This window comes from Manis pentadactyla, chromosome 2 (genome assembly GCF_030020395.1).
Source record: "Manis pentadactyla isolate mManPen7 chromosome 2, mManPen7.hap1, whole genome shotgun sequence".
Lineage (NCBI taxonomy): Eukaryota > Metazoa > Chordata > Mammalia > Pholidota > Manidae > Manis > Manis pentadactyla.
This window is the reverse complement of record NC_080020.1, coordinates 206,370,626-206,391,134: the sequence shown is the minus strand read 5'-3', so window position 1 is coordinate 206,391,134 and position 20,509 is coordinate 206,370,626. Positions and strand designations below refer to the sequence as shown.

The 20,509-nt window shown below is 38.3% G+C and overlaps 1 protein-coding gene across 3 annotated transcripts in view; it reads right to left on the bottom strand.

Annotated features, from left to right (window-relative positions):
* EIF2AK2 (eukaryotic translation initiation factor 2 alpha kinase 2) overlaps positions 1-20,509 on the bottom strand; it is a 36,617-nt gene that overhangs the window by 15,274 nt on the left and 834 nt on the right. For 2 of the 3 annotated variants that reach the window (XR_008995882.1, XM_036931626.2), the window contains exons 2-12: positions 17,792-17,927; positions 17,310-17,430; positions 15,655-15,803; positions 13,508-13,634; positions 13,057-13,136; positions 12,847-12,940; positions 11,316-11,353; positions 10,067-10,129; positions 8,353-8,475; positions 5,378-5,494; positions 3,758-3,938 (exon numbers count right to left, since the gene is read on the bottom strand). Coding sequence is in view for 2 of the 3 variants with exons in the window: in XM_036931626.2 (XP_036787521.2) it covers positions 3,758-3,938; positions 5,378-5,494; positions 8,353-8,475; positions 10,067-10,129; positions 11,316-11,353; positions 12,847-12,940; positions 13,057-13,136; positions 13,508-13,634; positions 15,655-15,803; positions 17,310-17,430; positions 17,792-17,910 (1,212 nt within the window). In the remaining variant the exon portion in view is untranslated. The remainder of the gene's footprint in view (positions 1-3,757; positions 3,939-5,377; positions 5,495-8,352; positions 8,476-10,066; positions 10,130-11,315; positions 11,354-12,846; positions 12,941-13,056; positions 13,137-13,507; positions 13,635-15,654; positions 15,804-17,309; positions 17,431-17,791; positions 17,928-20,509) is intronic. The other variant, XM_036931627.2, reaches the window with a different exon arrangement.

Sequence of the window (20,509 nt, the reverse complement as noted above, 5' to 3'; positions counted from 1 at the left end):
AAATCATTTGGTATTTGTCTTTCTCTGCTTGAATTATTTCACTGAGCATAATACCCTCTAGCTCCATCCATGTTGTTGCAAATGGTAGGATTTGTTTTCTTCTTATGGCTGAATAATATTCCATTATGTATATGTACCACATCTTCTTTATCCATTCATTTACTGATGGACACTTAGGTTGCTTCCATTTCTTGGCTATTGTAAATAGTGTTGCAATAAACATAGGGGTGCATCTGTCTTTTTCAAACTGGGCTGCTGCATTCTTAGGGTAAATTCCTAGAAGTGGAATTCCTGGGTCAAATGGTATTTCTATTTTGAGCATTTTGAGGAACCTCCATACTGATTTCCACAATGGCTGAACTAATTTACATTCCCACCAGCAGTGTAGGAGGGTTCTCCTTTCTCCACAACTGGTGTGTGTGTTCTTTATATATTTTGGATGTTAACCCCTTGTTGGATATGTCATTTACAAATATATTCTTCCATACTGTAGGATGCCTTTTTGTTCTGTTAATGGTGTTATTTGCCATACAGAAACTTTTTAGTTTGATGTAGTGCCATGTGTTCATTTTTGCTTTTGTTTCCCTTGCTCAAGGAGATAAGTTCAGGAAAAAGTTGCTCATATTTATTATTCAGGAGATATTTTCCTATGTTGTCTTCTAAGAGTTTTATGGTTTCATGACTTACATTCAGGTCTTTGATCCATTTCAAGTTTACTTTTATGTACGGGATTAGACTACAATCCAGTCTCATTCTCTTGCATGTAGCTGTCCAGTTTTGCCAACACCGTTTGTTGAAGAGGCTGTCATTCCCCCATTGTATGTCCCTGGCTCCCTTATCATATATTAATTAACCATATATGCTTGGGTTTATATCTGGACTCTCCAGTATGTTCCACTGGTCTATTGTTCTGTTCTTGTGCTAGTACCAAGTTGTCTTGATTACTGTGGCTTTGTAGTAGAGCTTGAAGTTGGGGAGCATAATCCCCCCAGCTTTATTCTTCCTTCTCAGGATTGTTTTGGCTATTTGGGGTCTTCTGTGGTTCCATATGAATTTTAGAACGATTTGCTCTAGTTTGTTGAAGAATGCTGTTGGTATTTTGACAGGGATTGCATTGAATCGAGATTGCTTTAGGCAGGATGGCCATTTTGAAAATATTAATTCTTCCTATCCATGATCACAGGATGTGTTTCCATTTATTGGTATCTTCTTTAATTTCTCTCAAGAGTGTCCTGTAGTTTTCAGAGTATAGGTCTTTCACTTCCTTGGTTAGGTTTATTCCTAGATATTTTATTCTTTTTGAAGCAATTGTTAATGGAATTCTTTTCCTGATTTCTCTTTCTGCTAGTTCATTGTTAGTGTATAGGAATGCAACAGATTTCTGTGTATTAATTTTGTATCCTGCAACTTTGCTGAGTTCAAATATTAGATCTAATAGTTTTTGAGTGGATTTTTTAGGGTTTTTTACATACAATATGTCATCTGCAAACAGTGACACTTTAACTTCTTCTTCACCAATCTGGATGCCTTTTCTTTCTTTGTTTTGTCTGATTGCCATGGCAAGGACCTCCAGAACAATGTTGAATAAAAGTGGGGAGAGTGGGCATCTTTGTCTTGTTCCTGATCTTAAAGGAAAAGCTTTCAGCTTCTCACTGTTAAGTATGATGTTGGCTGTGGGTTTGTTGTATATGGCTTTTATTATCTTGAGGTACTTGCCCTCTATACCCATTTTGTTGAGAGTTTTTATCATGAATAGATGTTGAATTTTGTTGAATGCTTTTTTGGCATCTATGGAGATGATCATGTGGTTTTTGTCCTTTTTGTTGATGTGGTGGATGATGTTGATGGATTTTGAAATGTTGTACAACACTTGCATGCCTGGAATAAATCCTACTTGATCATGATGGATGAACTTTTTGATGTATTTTTGAATTCGGTTTGCTAATATTTTGTTGAGTATTTTTGCATCTATGTTCATCAGGGATATTGGTCTGTAATTTTCTTTTTTTTTGGTGTTTTTGCCTGGTTTTGGTATTAGAGTGATGCTGCCCTCATAGAATGAGTTTGGAAGTATTCCCTCTTCTTCTACATTTTGGAAAACTTTAAAGACGATGGGCATTAGGTCTTCACTAAATGTTTGATAAAATTCAGCAGTCAAACCATCTGGTGCAGGGGTTTTGCTCTTAAGTATTTTTTGATTACCAATTCAATTTTGTTGCTGGTAATTGGTCTGTTTAGATTTTCTGTTTCTTTCTGGGTCAGCCTTGGAATGTTGTATTTTTCTAGAAAGTTGTCTGTTTCTTCTAGGTTATCCAGTTTGTTAACATATAATTTTTCATAGTATTCTCCAATAATTCTTTGTATTCCTGTGGTGTCCATAGTGATTTTTTCCTTTCTCATTTCTGATTCTGTTTATGTGTGTAGACTCTCTTTTTTTCTTGATAAGTCTGGCTCAGGGTGTATCTGTTTTGCTATTTTCTCGAAGAACCAGCTCCTGCTTTCATTGATTCTTTCTATTGTTTAATTTTTCTCAATTTTATTTATTTCTGGTCTAATCTTTATTATGTCCCTCCTTCTACTGACTTTGGGCCTCATTTGTTCTTATTTTTCTAGTTTCATTAATTATTGAGTTTAGAGTGTTCATATGGGATTGTTCTTCTCTCCTGAGGTAGGCCTGTATTATAATATACTTCCCTCTTACCATGGCCTTCGCTGCATTCCTGGGGCCTTTCTTGCTGTCAATGTCTCTAGGCCTCTGACAACTTTTTAATAAACACATCCCCTCTATTCTTGAAGGCATACAAAGTTAACTGGAAATTGATAATTAACACTGATGTATTTTTTCTGTGTCATTCTTTCAGCAGATTGATAAACCAGATAGCTAAGGTCCATATAACTAGGCACTCTGTCTGACCCAGAGTGATCAGGAAAGGCTACATAAAGGAATTGAGACCAAAGGGGACAGGCAGAGAATGTTCTATGCAAGAAGAACATGGGCAAAGTTTCAGTGGTAGGATTCAGAATGGCTAGTTTGTGATGGGAGTAGGCAAACTGCAGGGAACAGAGGATGGAGGAGAGACGGTGAAGAGTTCTTCCATCTCTTCTTTTATTTGGTTGAGAAGGAAAAATGGAAAAACAGTTCTACTGGACCATAAAAGCTAGGGAGCCAGAAGGAAATGAAAAAATGAATATATGCTACATCTTCCAAGTTTTGGATTACTACAATTTTGTAATCATGGTGTAGAAATATCTAACCATAATGCCATGAAAATTCTATACCCTGGAGTCAGTAGCTCTGACTGTCTCAGGAGTAATGACTGAGAGATTAGGAGAACTATATTCCCAAAGCCAGTCACCAGGGTCCCTCTTGCCTCTCAGACTAGCCAGAGAAGCAGCAGAGGCAGGCATAAGCACCCAGTTGGCTGTGCCAGCCATGATAATGAGCTGTACACAAATGTTTGGTGCCCAAAATCTATTAGTGTTTACAACTTGGGTGTGACTATCAGCCACATGGGACCAGAAGTGAAAGGGCTCTTTCCTAGATGGCTCGCTGTCTCTGTAAGTTCACTTACCTAGAGATATTTTGAGCGGGTCTATGGAATGGTGTTGGGAGCAAGTTCTAGATCCACTCTAACCTCAGATGATCAGAGATACTATTTTCTTATGATTGTCAATCAATTCCAAAAGTAGAGACAATAGATTTCAAAACTACTAAATTGTACTCATCAATTCCTAACAAAGTACATTTTCCACTTACCTTCAGGTCTCTGTGGATGAACTCTTTTGAATGTAAATAATCCACTCCTGCTGTTATTTGTTCAAATAATTCCAAAGCCAAACATTTGTCTTGTTGCTTGCCTCTTCTGCTGTCAATCCATTGCTCCAATGTCCCTTTATCACAGAATTCCATTTGGATGAAAAGGCACATAGTGTTTGCCCTGGATATAAAATTCATAATATATTAGAATTAGCAATTAAAATAAATATATAAAAAAATACACTTTTTAAAATCATACCATATCTTCTTAAGAATCCCAAAATATGTTTTAAAACATGAATCTAAATATAATAAATTTGGATCAAAATATAGTACACCATTTTTTATTTAAATCATATGTTCCCAGATGTCCAGAGCTTTATTTGTTCAGCCAGTTTATAAAGTATGAGCCTGCCCATTTTTTAATGGTGAAAGGCCTTGATCCCCTTTGCTAATAGATAGGAATAGGAGCATTAATACAATGAAATTGCAGAAAACTAAATTTCATTATTATATAAAGTAATTTTGGAACATTTAAATTCACCATCAATCTATTCAGCATCTATCTTGTGAAAGGCAAAGAACAGGCAGCTAGAGATGAGAAAATGTGTTAGAGGATGTTCTTGCTGTCATGGAGACTATAGTTTAATAAGTGAGAGAGATAAAGGAAAAACAAACCTGAAACAACAGTATAACGACAGGTACTCTTAAGAGAAATACCAACATTTGTTCCTATGCGTTATGTGGGGGGACTGATTTCGCTAACCACGTTTCATTTTATTTTCTAAACTAAGCTGCCCTCAATATTAATTCATATCTTTGAACTTATGTTGGGTAGAAAATAGGAGGAGGTAGCCAACAATTAGATGAAAGCTGGGAAGCTGCCTATGTATGCTAATGGCCATAACTCCTGAAACTGATGATAAGTTCTCAGTTACATGGGTGGAGACAGGGCTGGACAGGAAACAATGAATGAGCAGGTCCTCAATGTCTTCTGGATTTCAGCAAGGACTGTCTCCAAGAAACACTGGGAGATTTTCAAAAGGAGAAGCCAGCTCTTTAGAACCCTCTGGTCCTTTGACAACAGCTTACCTGAGGCAATACATGAGTGATATAAGACAGGGTGCCCCATCACAGCTCGCAGTCTTAAAATTATTTTCAATACCCACCACCCCACCAGTGGTGTGACTGCATTCAGAGGCCCTTTTACACCCCACCAATAGGGGCCTGCAAGAGGGAAAGAAAAGTGTTGGCAGCTGAGGAGGGGGCCTCTAGCTGCAGTATCTACAGCATGTTCCAATTTTGTACACGAGACTGCATTGATGGCCTGGACTGGAGTCAGGGCACGTGAGCAAGTCTATACATGAAATAAGAGAGTCTGGAAAGCTAAGCCGGAGATTTTGAAAACAGCTGAGGACAATGAAAAGGTTCTTCACACAAGTCTGGAGCAAGGAAAAGATTATTTACTGTCTCCTTACCTGCTGAACAGAGACATTAACAGTATTTATTTGTGGTTGCGATTATTAAATGTAATAATGAATGGCCTTATCCAGTGTCCCACACATAGTAAATGACAGCTGCCCCCACCCTATTGTGGCTATGACACTTATTTTTAGTTACCTTGAAGTATTTATGCTGTCCTCAGGATCATAATCAAGCCCATGCCAACAGCTATAGTAGTGAACAATATTTGCATGACTAAGTGTCGCCAAAGCTTTTACTTCCCGCTCTACCTTCCTGGTTAAAAGAAACAATACAGAAGTGTCAGTATACATCCTCGATAACAACTACAGCTCAAGTAACAAGAGACAACTATCTACACTTTCTTATTCAACAGTTGCCATGGTTCCCATACCCTGAGTTTTAGAGTGGAAATGGAGCACTCAAAAGAAAAAGTGAACCTAAGGAAGAAAACAGAGCTGTTATTACTCCCCATGTAAAAGAAAAAGCAGTGGCTTAATTAAATTCCAAACATCAGACCATTTAAAAGTCTATTTAGTAGTCTTCGAAATACCAGTGGTGCAATTTTTGGTAGCTAATTCATACATTATGTTTCATTCAGACTTGTGTTAAAATTGCTTTGGATTTCATAAGCAAACCCCATTTGGGCAGCAACAGTAGGTAAGAACAGGCAGCAGGAAGAACCTAATTCAGAATTTTCAGTTTGTGGCAAAAATACACAACGGAGGTAATCGATGCAGAGAAACTGAGACATGGCTGCATATGTGGGAGCTTGATAGGAATGTGTAGTCAAGAGCTAAGACAATTCCACAGGTAAATGGAATAAATAAATTTGAGATTTCAAGGATGAGAAAGAAAAAGTAAACATTTTATAATTTCAGTTTTTAACTTAAAAGTTCTATGACTATATGGTATAAAATTTTTTAAAATAAAAAATGACTCATACATGGAAAATACTAACATAATTTGCTATTATTTTGTGTTATTTATTTTGTTTATTTTATTTTTATTAAGGTATCATTCATATACATTCTTAGGAAGGTTTCACATGAGCAACATTGTAGTTACTACATTCCCCCCTATTATCATTTGCATTATTTCTTATAGTCTTTCTTCATATACACTTTTGTATATTTGTAATTAAAGTAATTTTTATCCTGATTTTTCATGTTAACATGTTATCTTTACAATTTTCCTTGTTGTTACACAACCTGTATACTCATCACATATAAACTTCTTATTGTAAGACTTCAAAAGTATAAAAAAGTAGAGCAAATAGAGTAAGGAACCCCTACCTAGTCATCACCCAGATGGAACAGTTATTAACTCCTAGCCACTCTTATTTCATCTATATTCTTACCCACTTCCTTATCTTCCCCTGGGTTATTCTGAAGCAACTTTCAGCATCATAGCATTTCAGGTGTAAATATTTTCAGTATATAACCTTCATTTTCAATGACTGCAGGTAGCCATTGATCAGGGGAGAGAATAAAACATATTTAATAATTTCTTATTGTGGGATATTTTGCTTGTTCTAATTTTTCACTGTACAAATGACAGCATGATTTAATATGGGTAATATCCTTAGAATAGGCTCCCAGACAGGAAATCCATAGGCCAAAGTGTATAAACATTTTTATAGCTTTAGGTTAGTATCTCCAAGTATATCTGTATTTTACCAGTTTATGAAACCACTAAATATGTCCGAGATACTGCATTCTTATCATCGAGTATTACCATTTAAGAAAATGCTATCACAAAGACCAACAATACTTCATTCCTGTTAAATAAAACATTCAAGAAGCTAAAAGCCCTCTTTTGATGCTGAGTAAGTTTGAAGGTATTTTAAATGCAAGTGCATTGTCTATGGGGCAGGAAGTCGATTGGTTTCACTGGGATGAAAAGTGCCCAAGACTCCATGCCTGCCTCTCCTTTGCTCATGTCACCCTCCTTAGCCCATTTTCCTTTTCCCTCTCCTCTAGTCCTTGAGGGATCAGTCTGGCCAAGTTACATATAGTACAACTGCCAGAACACAACAAGCAAGATTGGGGGACTGGTGAACATGGGATTTAAGACCTTCTTCCTATGTGTTTTCCTTCCTGAAGGAGCTCTGCTATCCAGAAAGTGGGGAGAGGGGTTATACATTCCACAACACCAACACTGGAGGCAACGGCTTCTAGTGGGAACACAGCAGACAGGCATTCCAGGGGATGAGCTCTACATCTTCACCTCGTTGCCACAGAGCTAGTGTCTGAAGATGGTCATCAGCAATCCCGGTCCTCCCCACACATGCATCCACTTCTCAGGTTATGAAGCAGAGTCTATTGGCCTCCCCTCAAATTCTGAGCTGGGTCAGTGACTTTGTTTAACCAACATAATGTGGAACTTCCAAGAAGAGGTCAAAAGTAGCCATTCCTGTCCCTCCTGAGATGACTTGCTCTGGGGACAGACAGTCCTTCTTGGAACCCAGCTACTAAGGTGTGAGATGCCGGCCACATGAAGAGGCCATGTGAAGACACTCTGGTTAACAGTCCCAGCTGAATATCCAAACACAGCCATCGTGAACTTCTGGCCATGTGAGAGAGCCATCTTGGCTAGCCAGCCTAACCAGGTATTGAACTTTTGGGTGATTCCTGACTGCAAATGCATGAGACCCCAAGTGAGAACGATTGAGATGAACACAATCAACCATAAGAGATTATAATAGCTTGTTTTTAAGCCTCATTTTAAGTCATGCATTAGCATTATGTGATAATAGATAACCAGAACAATTACCAATTAGCTTTTACATTTGACAAGTCAGTTCACATCTTTGGATCTCAGTCTCTTCGTCTATAAAATAAGGAGATGGGATGAAATATCTCAAAAGTCACCATAAGCTAAATGATTTTATGACTTCAGGCCTCAACAAGACAGTTTCAACAGGATGATCAATAGTATGTCCATTTTTTATTGAAATAACCAGAGTAAAGTAACATCATTTCAGAGTAGGCCAAGCTCCTGACAGTGGAATAACATTATTAAGGAGGACTAGAAAAAAGTAAATAATAGACTAATGAGGAAGATATGTAGAAAGGAACAGCACAGGTTCAACACATCTTTGCATTCAAAAAAATAAAACATTTACTACTTACTTGTCATTATACTTAACACGCTTAATAACATATATCTTCCCATCAATTCTGTGTTTTGCTTTGAAAACTTGGCCATATCCACCTGAGCCGATTGGTTCTATTTCTGTAAAATCACCAGCAAACCTTAAAAGATAAATTCTACTGTTATTCTGAGGTTCAGTGCCCACTGCTCCCCCTCTACCCTTCCACTTTCCCTTAATGCCACTGGTGAAATGGATGGTATAACAAACATGACATTCCCTTCTGAATAAGAAGGGTCCACTCCACAGAAACTCTTAAATCACAAAGGGTAGTTCCTCCCCCTTCTCCTTGCAACATAACAGATCACTTCTGGAAGTCACAGTCAATTCCTGGCAGCACAAAATCCATGATAAAGAATCTTATCACAAGTATAAAATTTTAGGAGGAAGAGCTGTATTGTTTTCCCCAGCTACCACCAAGCTGTTATAAGGGAAACGAGCACATGCTCTGAGCTTGCCTAGGTTTGTAACTACCTGGTTTCCCCTCTCCCTCATGCCCCACATTCCATCATTAAGCCCTGCCAATTAGACTTCCAAAATGTGTCTGCCTCCTTCTCCCCATCTCCACCACCTTCACACCAGTCCAAGCTGCCATCAGGCTTGGTCGCAAACTCTTGCTAACTGGACTCTTTATTTCCTCTCCCTCCTCTGCTCCAATCCACGATCCACACAGCAACCAGTACAATAAAAACTTAGTTTGATCATGTTTCTCTATTGTCTAAACCCTCCAATAGCTTACCTCGGCATTCAGTGAGAACAGAAACCTTAAATGGCCTACAAGGAGCCGTGTGCTTCCGTCTCCTGCCTGTCCTGTGGCACCGAGCTCTTGCTCACTGCACGCCAGGCACACAGCCTTCTCTCTGCCCCGTGGACTCTCACATCTCCTTTCCTACCTTCCCCTTCCCACATGGTCTTCTGTGCAGAACCACATCTGCCTCCCTGTGCTAACTCATCCTCAGGTCTTCCTGCAAACATGACCCCAGAGAAAGCTTCGCCTCACCCCCTCCTTCTAAAGCCAAGAGTCCAGTTTTCATTTCTTACCATGTCATTGCTTTTCCTTCAAACCTCTGTCCATAGTTTGTAATGTCAAACTTTTGCATGTAATTATTATCCCCACAAAACTCTTTGAGGGCAGAAGCTGTTTCTATTTGTTTCTACTATAAATCCAATGCCCAGCACAGTGCCAGGCATCTATTAGATACTTATTAAATATTTGTTGGTTCTTTATTGCTTGCATAAACTTGTATTCAATATCCCCCCATTGCAAATAGGCTTAGTTTGTTTTAGGTATTTTATTAAACCCAAACACATGATCTACCACAAGAGGAATCCTTCTTCAAAGTGAAACATGGTATGGAGCTGGAAAATGGAAAACAGATTCAAGTCGATCTGTTCCTGCAGGAATAGTTCTTTTTTAAATCACTGGCTTATAGGAATATTTGTTTTCGATATTAAAAACTTCCATAGATGTCAGAGAAATCCACATACACATCACACAGACCTACTTTGCCACGTTCTATTGGAACTCACCTAAACTCTACTTCTCCAATAGGCAGTCATCTTTGGTGGGCCTGACTATACTAAAATTATCAAACTATTCAGATAGAAAAAACTTAACCTCCCTTCAAAAACTTTTGTTGAATGAGTAAACGTATCTTTAAACAATTTCTTTTTTACATTTTTTTTTCTCTTACCTGCTGTCCGTAGTATACTTGCTTCTCTCTATCGTAGGAGAGTCAAATTTAGGTGCCAAACTTCTAGGAATTAAGAGAAGAAGGTAAAACTCAAAACAAATCAAATATAACCTGTTTAGAGTAGGTTCTATGCCATGCATTAGGCTTTTTATATTTTGAGTCAATTATTAGAGCACCAAGTATTAAGTCTTTTCGTTACAAAACAGCATACGTATAGTTCTCCTGGGCCCTCTAACAATTTTTCATTCCTTCCCTGGTTCCTCGTTTGCCTTAACACATACATTGTTGGTACACCACTGGCCTCTCCTTTTCTTCCTCCAGCCTCAAAACCTTGGAAAATATATCTCCTTGCACTTTTCCTCTGATGGGTTTTACTTTGTACTTTACTCATGGTAAGCCACCTGCAATTGGAAGTTCAAACATCACCTAAAACTAAACGTATTCAGATTGCTCTCTTTCCTCCAAGCCTTCGAGTCACCGACTTCCTTACCACCACCAGCGCCATGACTCTCGCCAGGGTCTCATCCACAAGGACCATCTTCAAAGTCTTTCTCTTTTGCTTCTTCTTCATCTAGTTACTCTATTTCCTCAAGTCCCATCTACAATTCCTTTACAGTCCAACTTACAAAATCTCCTACCCCTCTTCACTACCCAAGGCTGACAACCTAATCATCTCACAGGCAGACCTCTCTTCTCTCCAATCCAAGCATCCACGTTGGGAATCATCTTTCTTTAATATGTCACCTACTGTTCAGAACATGTTGGTGGGTCATAATGGCTTCTAAGGCAATGTCACCCTTATCACTGACTATATTCACATCCTTGTCTTTCTCTTCAAGAAACCAATTCACCATAATGCACATAACATTTTACCTTTTTTGTCTTGCTCAGGTTATTACATCATCTCTATCTTACCTGCTTGTTCTGCAAAATAATACACTTCTCTTGAAAAACATCTCTCCAAGCCTCGTCCAAAACCAATGCCCTTAACCAATTATTCTAGCAGTACTCTTACTGAACTTATTTCTACAGTATAGTGTGTGCACATATTCAAAGATTTCTTTACATATTTTAAATTATTTGTTTGTAGACTTTAAGTTTTTGTGATCTTAACCATGCATTCTGCTTCTGAAACTCCACACAAGGATGTACAAAACTCTACAGATACTGAAGACTTAACAAATAAGGCTAATAAACTACATCTGAAATCAAACGTCATTTCAAAATACGTTCAATGTATGATACTCACCTCCTTTTCACCTTCCTGGAATTACTTCTGATACTGCTCTATAACAGGAAAAAAAAAAAAGGAAAACCATTTCAGATGATTAAATCAATTATCTTGTTTTCTCTTGTACTTCTACATGTTCTGGGATCACATTTGTTTGTCCGCAAGATTCACAGCCTCTTAAGTTTGTGTACTCTCATCAAGCTCTGATATTCACTTTACTTGGCTATATCAATGTTCTAACTGATCACAGCAACCAGAAATGTATGGCAGGAAGGACAAAAAAGGCAACCACAAGGCATGTTCTCCAGAAACACTGACCCTTCCATGGTCTCCCTGGGGATCCTCTGGGCCAGCAGATCTCAACAGGAAAACATGCACCACTGTTATCCACGGTGCTAGCAAAGACACAGATGGAGCCCAGGGATCCAGCTTCAATAATTCCCCAAGGGTCTCTGGTATGATCACCAGCTAAGAATGGCAATGCTGATGCTTTCATTTTTAGAACAAATTAATAATTTAATATTTAGCAAAAAGAGAGGAGTCTTCAATATATCTCTCAAAAATTAATTTCACACGGATATTCTTCAGTCATACACACTTTTATTCTGGTATTTTACCAATTTAATATGTTGACACTTAATCAATCAGACTAAGATTTTTTTTGAGCTCAGATGATCTGTAAGCCTCGGTATCACATGATGACTATGCTATGACTAATTTAGCCATTCTGTTAGTGGACAATATTTTTTCCAATCTGTTTTTATTACAAATGATGCTGCAAAGAACATGCTTATAAAGGGTTCCCTGTGCACACCTGTGAGTATTTTTCTAGAAGACATTCTTAGGAATGGAACTGCTTGGTGATGCAGCATTACAAACTCAGATTGCCGAATTGTTCTCCAAAACGGTTGTGCCAATTTATACTTCCCCTGAGGCATGTAATAGTTAGAAATGGAATATAGCTGTGGCAGTGCATTACTAGACTTGAATTTTGCCTGTCTGATGGTTTAAAATGGTATCTAACTGTTGTTTTGACTTGAATTTTCCTGAAGACTATGAAGTAAAGCATCTTTTCATATGTTTGTTGCCCATCTGGGTATCTCTTTCCTGAACTGTCTATTCAGATTGTTTACATTTTCCTACTGAGTTGCTTGACTTTTTTCTCATTATTTGTAGTTCTTTATAACTAGGACACTTTTGTAACACTCATCACCACAAAATGTATCTGATTTTTAAGTTTAGTTTTTATTTAATGAACATTTAAAGTACTGTCTGATTGGCAGAAGACAAGAAGCAAGATCATAGAAGTATATGAAAACATGAAGGTGAGCAGAGAGAGAAAGAGGAGAGTAGAGACTGGAAGAATTCTGCATGTGAGAAATGGAGGTTGATAAAGAAAGGGGACAGTTAAAAAGCTGCCAAGTATTATGCAGTAAGAGCACATAGGACAAAAATAGGAAAATTATGATTGGATACCGGAGGTAATTTTTAAAGGAGGAAACACAAAGGAAAAGAACATTAACTAGGAAGGTACAGGCTGATACTATACCATAGAAGAAGAAGAATCGTTTAAACTGTCACTGTTACAATTGCTTTCTGATGTATTTGCTGAGAAGCCATTTTCAGACGGTGATTCACAAGTACTAGAAGGAAAGGGGATAGCTATTAGTAATTCTATTTTTTGTTGATCATAAAAATTTGCTCTTTCAAGCAGCAATCTGACTTTGTTAAATATCAATTATTATTTGTCCACACTTACAATATGCTTGTCACCAAAGTGTTGCTTCCGATGTCATTAGGCCCAACAGTGAGAGATCCAGAGGATACTGGATCAGCTTTCTGAAAGAAAGAGCTCTGTTTAGGAGGTGTAAGTGCAGCCAAATACCTTCTCCACAGTGGCTCAGTCTCTATGTAACCACATTTATTTCCCTACATTTATCAAATTCACAACCATAAACAATTACGAGCTTATACTTCTTTTATGGATGTTTGATGTGAATTTAAAAAACAACTCTGAGTTGCCAACAGACCTTTGATATTTCTGGGGCTGCATGGTCCCATGGCTCATGCCTCCTTGGTGGGACCCAGAACAGAGGAATCCTTTTGCCATGTGATTGGCTGTCTTGGCATCATCTAAACACAGTCTAATCTCAAATCAACTTCAGAGGGAATCTTAAAATATAAAAATTAAACCCAAAGGCTGTACATACCCGTGAGGCTTCTTTTGATTTTATCAGATCATGTGCAAGTTTAGCAGCCAATCGTTTTGCCTCCTGTTTAGTAGAACCTATACCAGTGCCATATTCTTCTTGTCCAATTTTGCATTTACAAAGAAATCTAGGAGAAAGATGGAGAGTAATTATCCAAATACCAAAAAACAGCAAATCTAAATTTTGATTTAGAAAAAAGCCCACATACTATCACAGGCCTTAATATAACACTATTTTAATAGGTAGATCTATAGCTCATATCTTGTATAAGTTACATCTTCAATAAGACAACTGAGCAGCTTGCCAGAATAACCAGGGTTGGCTAATATCTTGGCTTGCATTTTCCAGGCAACTTCTCTTTGCTGCTTCATTGAAAGATCTGGCATAAAGGCATTACATGGTGATTTTTTAAAATTCCTCAAAGTCCAAAAGATATGGAAATAAAGAAGGAAGACAGAGATCTGGTGAATTTTTTCAGAGATGCTCAAATGGAAAGAAAAAGCCAGTAGGGAAAGTGGGGCTCCTACAGGAGAAACAATATGGTTACAGGGGGTATAGAAGGGGATGCACAAAGCATGGATATTGCTCTAATTAGCATATTCTGCCCACTATTCCTATGTTCAAAGACCTAAGATAATCCCCACATTGCAAAAGCACTGTGCTGAAGTCCACACCCTCCTCATATTAGATGTAAGAACATTTGTGGTTAGGCAAGAATACATGGACAACCATGTAAGAGTTGTACTTAAGGTGGCCTAGCAACGGACATGGTTAAGTATCATGGAATTCCTATGTATCACTACAAAATTATTCCAGTATCATTTGCTATAGAGGCAGACACCCAACCAAGATGAGTCTTTCCCTGTAGGCCCTGAAGGGACAGTTAGGGAGTCAGGCTGAGAGACTGGATCATTTCTAAAGCTCCTATTTTTCCAAGGCACCCCCAAAGTAGATTTAGTCTCTCTTTTAGGTTTCTGGTGTTACAGTACTTAATTCAAAGGAACCAAACAGGTGAGCTATGGAGAAATAAAGCAGCCTTCTAATTTATTGAGACTGACCCACAGAATTTACCTTTGACCACTTCATTCTAATGAAAACTATCATGTTTCTCTTCCTGGTTCTGGCCTGAAAGCCATCAGAGTAAAAAGTAAGCAGCTGAGTCGGTTCAGAGGGTGGTACTCGAAAGTGGCTGGCTGCACTATTTGCCATTTAGATTTGTTTCTCTTTCTCTCATTTAACTGGTTGATGGTACCTGAGAAACAATCTCCTTCCTGCTCATTTGCTTTCTGCTTTTCCCCATTCCAATCTATTTTTTTAAATTGAGGTATAATTTATTTTTTTTATTGAAGTATAAGTGATACACAATTTTATATTGGCTTCAAATATACAACACAGTAGTTCAACAGTTACCCACATTATTAAATCCTCACCCCAATCAGTGCAGTTACTATCTGTCAACATAGAGAGATGTTACAGAATCATTGGCTATATTCTCCATGCCGTACTACCAGCCCTGTGGCCAACTTACATTATGATCCATTCATTCTTTATCCTCACTTCCAAAGGCTTAGCTCACTGGTAACATTCTCACTAACTCTAAAGCTCCAGTCTGTCCTCCTCCTATCCCTTAAATCCTGGTCTCCTCACAGTATAGGGCTAAACCCATTCATTCTAATACATGGTATTTTTCTAGAGAGCGATACTAATTTAATCGAATTTGAAAGACAAACAGCTTTCTAATCTCAATGGTAGAAACAAAGTCAATCTACACAGGTAGCAGAACTGTTCACTCAGCCCCTCCCACTATCACAAAGACCTCAGGGATGGGAAGATCTCCACACCCTTCAAGCAAGGGCACCCCTTACTCTCTTAGGTTTCCTGCAGACTAAATAAACCATGCTGATATGCCTCAGAAATAAAGGGTTACCGAGGTTTGATCAACTATCATCTATGGGTCCCAAATTTCAGTAATTAAGCTTTTTAATATTTTAATTACAAAGATGTTCAATTGCTTATAAGTCACATAAAAACTTCCATGAAGAATGAACAAAAAAGGACACAATATTTCTGGAAAATTAGATGTGAAAATAAGCCCATTGAATTCTTAGATACAATAAGACAGAAAGAAAAGGCAAACTACATCTCACCTTCCGGGCCCAGCATCCCTCAGTTCGCATTGTTCATAATTTACTGATTGTTTTGTCTTCTGTGCAAACGTGTTAATAAAGCCTAGATAATTCCTAGTGGATGATCCTCTTGAAGAATCTGTTGTTGATGGTGATAAAGAACTAGTCGGCTACGAAGAAACAAAATCTTGCTTAATATAGATGACAAAGATTTAACTATTTTGTTTTACAAAATTACTACATGAATAATTTGAAAGACAACTTAGATTTTATGTACCTCCATTCTTGATCACCTTGAGTAAAAATATATATACCTTCCTCTACCAGAAAATAATCCACAGGCATAAAATTTAACTAGGAACACCCATTTTCTGTTTCTAGTTTCATAAGGAAAACCAAGAGAGTCCATTTTCTTGTTTTTCCATGCAAAATGCTGTAACACTGTCTAGCTTGCTGTACCCTTTGTAAATCTCAAAAAACAAGATAACAAATATTGAAGTGAAGTTATATCCTGGATCACACCTTAGTAGAAAAGATGAATATAACTGTATCTTTCCTTCCATTGTTATCTGCACCTTATTTTTAACCTGACAAAATCCTGACAAAGTTTTTTCTGCTTTATTAGTCTTGTCAAAGAACCACATTTTGGTTTCATTGGTCGTTATTATTTGTTTTCTTTTACATTAACTTTTGCCCTTATTGTTGTATTATTTTTTTTCTGCTGCTTTCCTGGGGAAAGGTATTCTATTATTCTTTTTCTGACTCCTTAACTTGGTTTTCTCACTCATTAGCAATTGAGTTTCTGAATTTGTCTGATTTATTTTTTTTCAATATTGGTTAAAAGGTTGATATCCTCAGGGGATATTTGTCAGGAAAGTATCTTGAAGGTAAGTTTTTCCAAAATTTGCAATGGCCGAGACTGAAGCTCTTTTGTCCTACACATGAAGGACTTCTTGTCTCATTTTACAGCCACTGCTCCACTATCTCTGGTTTTCAATGTTGCTGTGGACAGCATGGTACTTTTTTCCATTTTTACATTTTAGATAACTTCCTTCTTCTGCCTACATGCTTGTAGGATTCTTTCTTCATTCCTAGAGCTCAGTACTTTCATAAGCATTGATGTTGTTCTAGGTGGTTCTCTATTTTTCTGTATCAGATGAGTAGTTTGAATCTGCAGCCAGATCTTTCTTGTAGAAACACTTTCTGCTGAAATCTTTTCAGATCGTCTTTTCAGTACCCTTTCCTCTTCTCTCATCTTCAGGTACATCAATTGTGTGTATGTTGGTTCTCCATCATCTGCCCTCCTTCTGCATCACTCTCTTCAGGATCCCTTTCACCTCTGTCCTTTTCCACTGCCTTCTCTCATTTAGGTGGAGGGACTCCTGCCAGAACCTGCCAGCTCATGTCTCACTATTTCCTTTTCACCTTCATTCAACTTTAGAGTTTGTCACTATTGATGATACTCTCAGTAGGTTTTGCCCAGGTTTGCCCACTATCTCCAATGTACCTCTCATTCAGGGTCCTACAAAAATGGAAACAGGAAAAAAGACTGAGCTATACTTCTGAACGTAAAGGAATTTGTGAGTGGCTTTACATGTGGGTGTTTTCTCATACAGAAAAATATAAAATATATTTGGAAGTTCCCTTTCACTAGGGGAAAAAAGGCAATTACCCACCTTGCTTTCTACATTAAGCTTGTCAAGAGCTAACTTGGCTGCAGCATTTTTGGCCTCCTTCTTTGATCTGCCTTCAGCTGCTGGAAATTCTCTGCCATTTATTGTAACTTTAAATGTAAACCTGATTACAAAGAAAATATTCACAAATTATTATAAAATTCATGCTTTATCTGAAGATTAGTGTTCCAGTCACCACTGCCTCTGAAGACAAGTTCTGAAGATTTTAAACTTTGTTCAGTATAGAATTTAAGCAGTCACCCCCCAAAAAGCAAAATAGCACACACCGTGAGGTTTGGAAAAACTTGTAGCTTTTTTTTCCCCTCTGGAGTCCTCCAAAGTTACACTTTATGCCAAAGACCTCTTGCAGAATTCTGTGGCACCTTTCCTCTAAAGTTAAATTACTGACTTTATAATTGTGCCAGAGTTGCCATTTCCCTAGTTTATGATTTATAGAGATAGGCCCTTTTTAAATAGCAACTTACGTTAAGTCATGTGCAGGTCCTGCCTTAGACAATTCGTAATACTTAACTTCGGTGTTGTGCTTCTGACTGTAGGTATTAAGTTCTTCTATGAAGCAGCCTGGTGGAAGGTCATTGGCCATTTCTTCTTTTCAGGAACCTAAAAGAGAAGAGTTGTTTAAAGGAAGTCACGTTCTTGTCTCTCTGCTCTGAAGGCACTATTTGCATCCTCTGTCTACAGGGCAATTTCCATTCATCTCTGAGAATCAACACAGCCTCCTGGAGGGGGAGCTAGAATTCTTCCACGGGCCTGCCACTCCACCTCGCCCAGCTCCCATCACAGCCCTGACTGCTTTTCAAAAGAGTCAGTGAGCACTTTAGGGTGGAAGTTCTGTCTTACTCATCGTTGTATCACCCACACCCATTGGTAAGTGGTAAATGCCAAACACTTGCAAGGTGTATGCAGAATGAGCGAAAACCTAGTTAAAATTAAATATTCCACTATAAACTCTTCACCTTCTCCCTTTCCTTCATCTGCTGTTTTCTGTGCATCCTTTCTTCATTCATTCAGTAAATGCTTACCAAATGTCAGGCACTGTTCCTGACGCTGAGCAAACAGATGTGAACATGACAGCTCAAGACCCTACCTGCCTTCCACTGAAGACAGAAAATGACCATGTCCAGAAACAAAAACCAGGAGTGGATAATGTGATGACCAGATGGCCAGAATGCTATGATGAAATTAAACAGGGATGCAGGATGGAGGGCACACTGGTAGGTTGGGACAGAGATATGAGGGAGGTGGCTTTAGATAAAGTGGTCAGGGAAGACCCTTTGTAGGAGGCAATATTTAAATCAAGCCTGAATGAGGAGAAAGTCCACCATACCAAGGTATGGGAGATGAATATCACAGGCAGAGGCAAGTCTGAGGTGGGAACCAGCACGGCATTTGAAGGGCTAACAAAAAACACCACAGGGACTGCTGCCAAGGGAATGAGGAGAAAAGACTTTAGAAATGAGTCAAGAGGTGAGCAGACACCACAGCACATAGACCTTGTAGGTCGTTGTCTAGACTGTGGACGTTATGACAATTGCAATAGGAAGCTATTAGAGGGTTCTAAGCAGAGGAGTGATAGTATTGGATTTATGTTTTAAACGATCATTCCGATGCTATGTAAAGAACGGGGTATGGGAGGCCAGGTATGGGAAGGGGAGCAGAGCCTAAGTAGAAGTAGGGAGGCCAAGTAGAGGCCGCCACAGTGCATTAGCAATGGTAGTGGCTGGCCGCAGGGTGCTGGAAGTGCAGAGACTCCGAACAAAGGCAACCTCGTTACGTTACTGCTTACTGTTTTGGAGAGGGTTAGGCTTTAAAGCCACATATATGTGTGCTACGTCTCTGAACCTTTGATTCACAGTATCTGATTCATGATAATAGGAATAAAATAATTGATTCACAGGTTGTTGTGGGGAGTAAATCAGATCAAAAGCACCCAGGAGAGTCCCGCATACCACTGACCCTCAATAAGTGGTACTTCTGGTCTGCAATTCCAAAATTCAGAAGCACTGAAAACTGATGTTTATTTTGTTTTCATGTTTTAGATTTGGTAAGTTTGTAGTCCTCTGTCTAGACCTGAACTGACATGGGCTGTTGAGAGTTTTTGATAATTTGTTGTTTATTTACATATTTCACTGTAGAAATATGTTTTATAATAGAGTGCTGCCCCCAAATCCTGCTGAGAGTATTATATAATAGACAGGATTTATCCTGCCTTGTCTTTCTACAATCCCTAAATCTCTGACTACTAGAACACACCTAGCCTAAGGATTTCAGATAAGGATCTACCATTATTTTCAGGAACCAAAGTGACATTTACTTTAGTCACAACCATTGGAGGGGGTCATAGATCTCAAAACTGCAGTTACAGAAAAGCCTTTAGCTATTATTTAACCTGAAGTTCTATCTAATGCTGTAAATCCTCAGCACTTTCAATTTTAAGTAACCGCTGATTATCAGAATGACAAGCCAGTTTGAATTTAAGTGAAGTACATGTGCAAATAATAAAGCACTGAATTCGCATGTTTGCAAAAGTACTTAGAAGTCTGGAAAAAAGAAACAGCATGTTTCTTTTCAACTATTTTAAATAAATCTCATGCTAATTCCATGTTATCATTTTCCTAAAAGAAGTTGCCACCATAATCACTAATGAGTGTTATGTGTCCCTCTTACTCACACCCAGACACCCAACACTTTGGCTGTGCCTCCCTCTCTTCCCTTCTGGCAGAGTATAAACTCCCTCCAGGACCTGCACAATTCTTGGCATACACAAGCATTCATTCCATTAGTATCTGATGAATAAAACCAATGAATTACAGGAGTGTTACAGATCCTCAGGTTTAAATAAGCAAACCGCAGAACAAGAGTGTGATCTGCACACGATTCTGAATTCCTCCAGGGACAGTGGAGAGTGGATCTTTTGGCTTCCACCTGGCAAGGCATTTTTAGTACTAAAGAAATGACAGGCAATGGGAATTCGAGAGGGAATATATGAATTACCAGTCATTAAACAAATATTTAATTCACACTTACTATATACTGGGTTATATTCACTGGGATTATCCTAGTGAACAAAACCTTGTTCTTGTGAATTTACTAGTGGAGGAACACAGACAAAACCATAAACACTGTCACAGCACGGTTAAGTACTGTGTTGAAAACTGAGGCAAAAGGGGGACGGCCAGAAA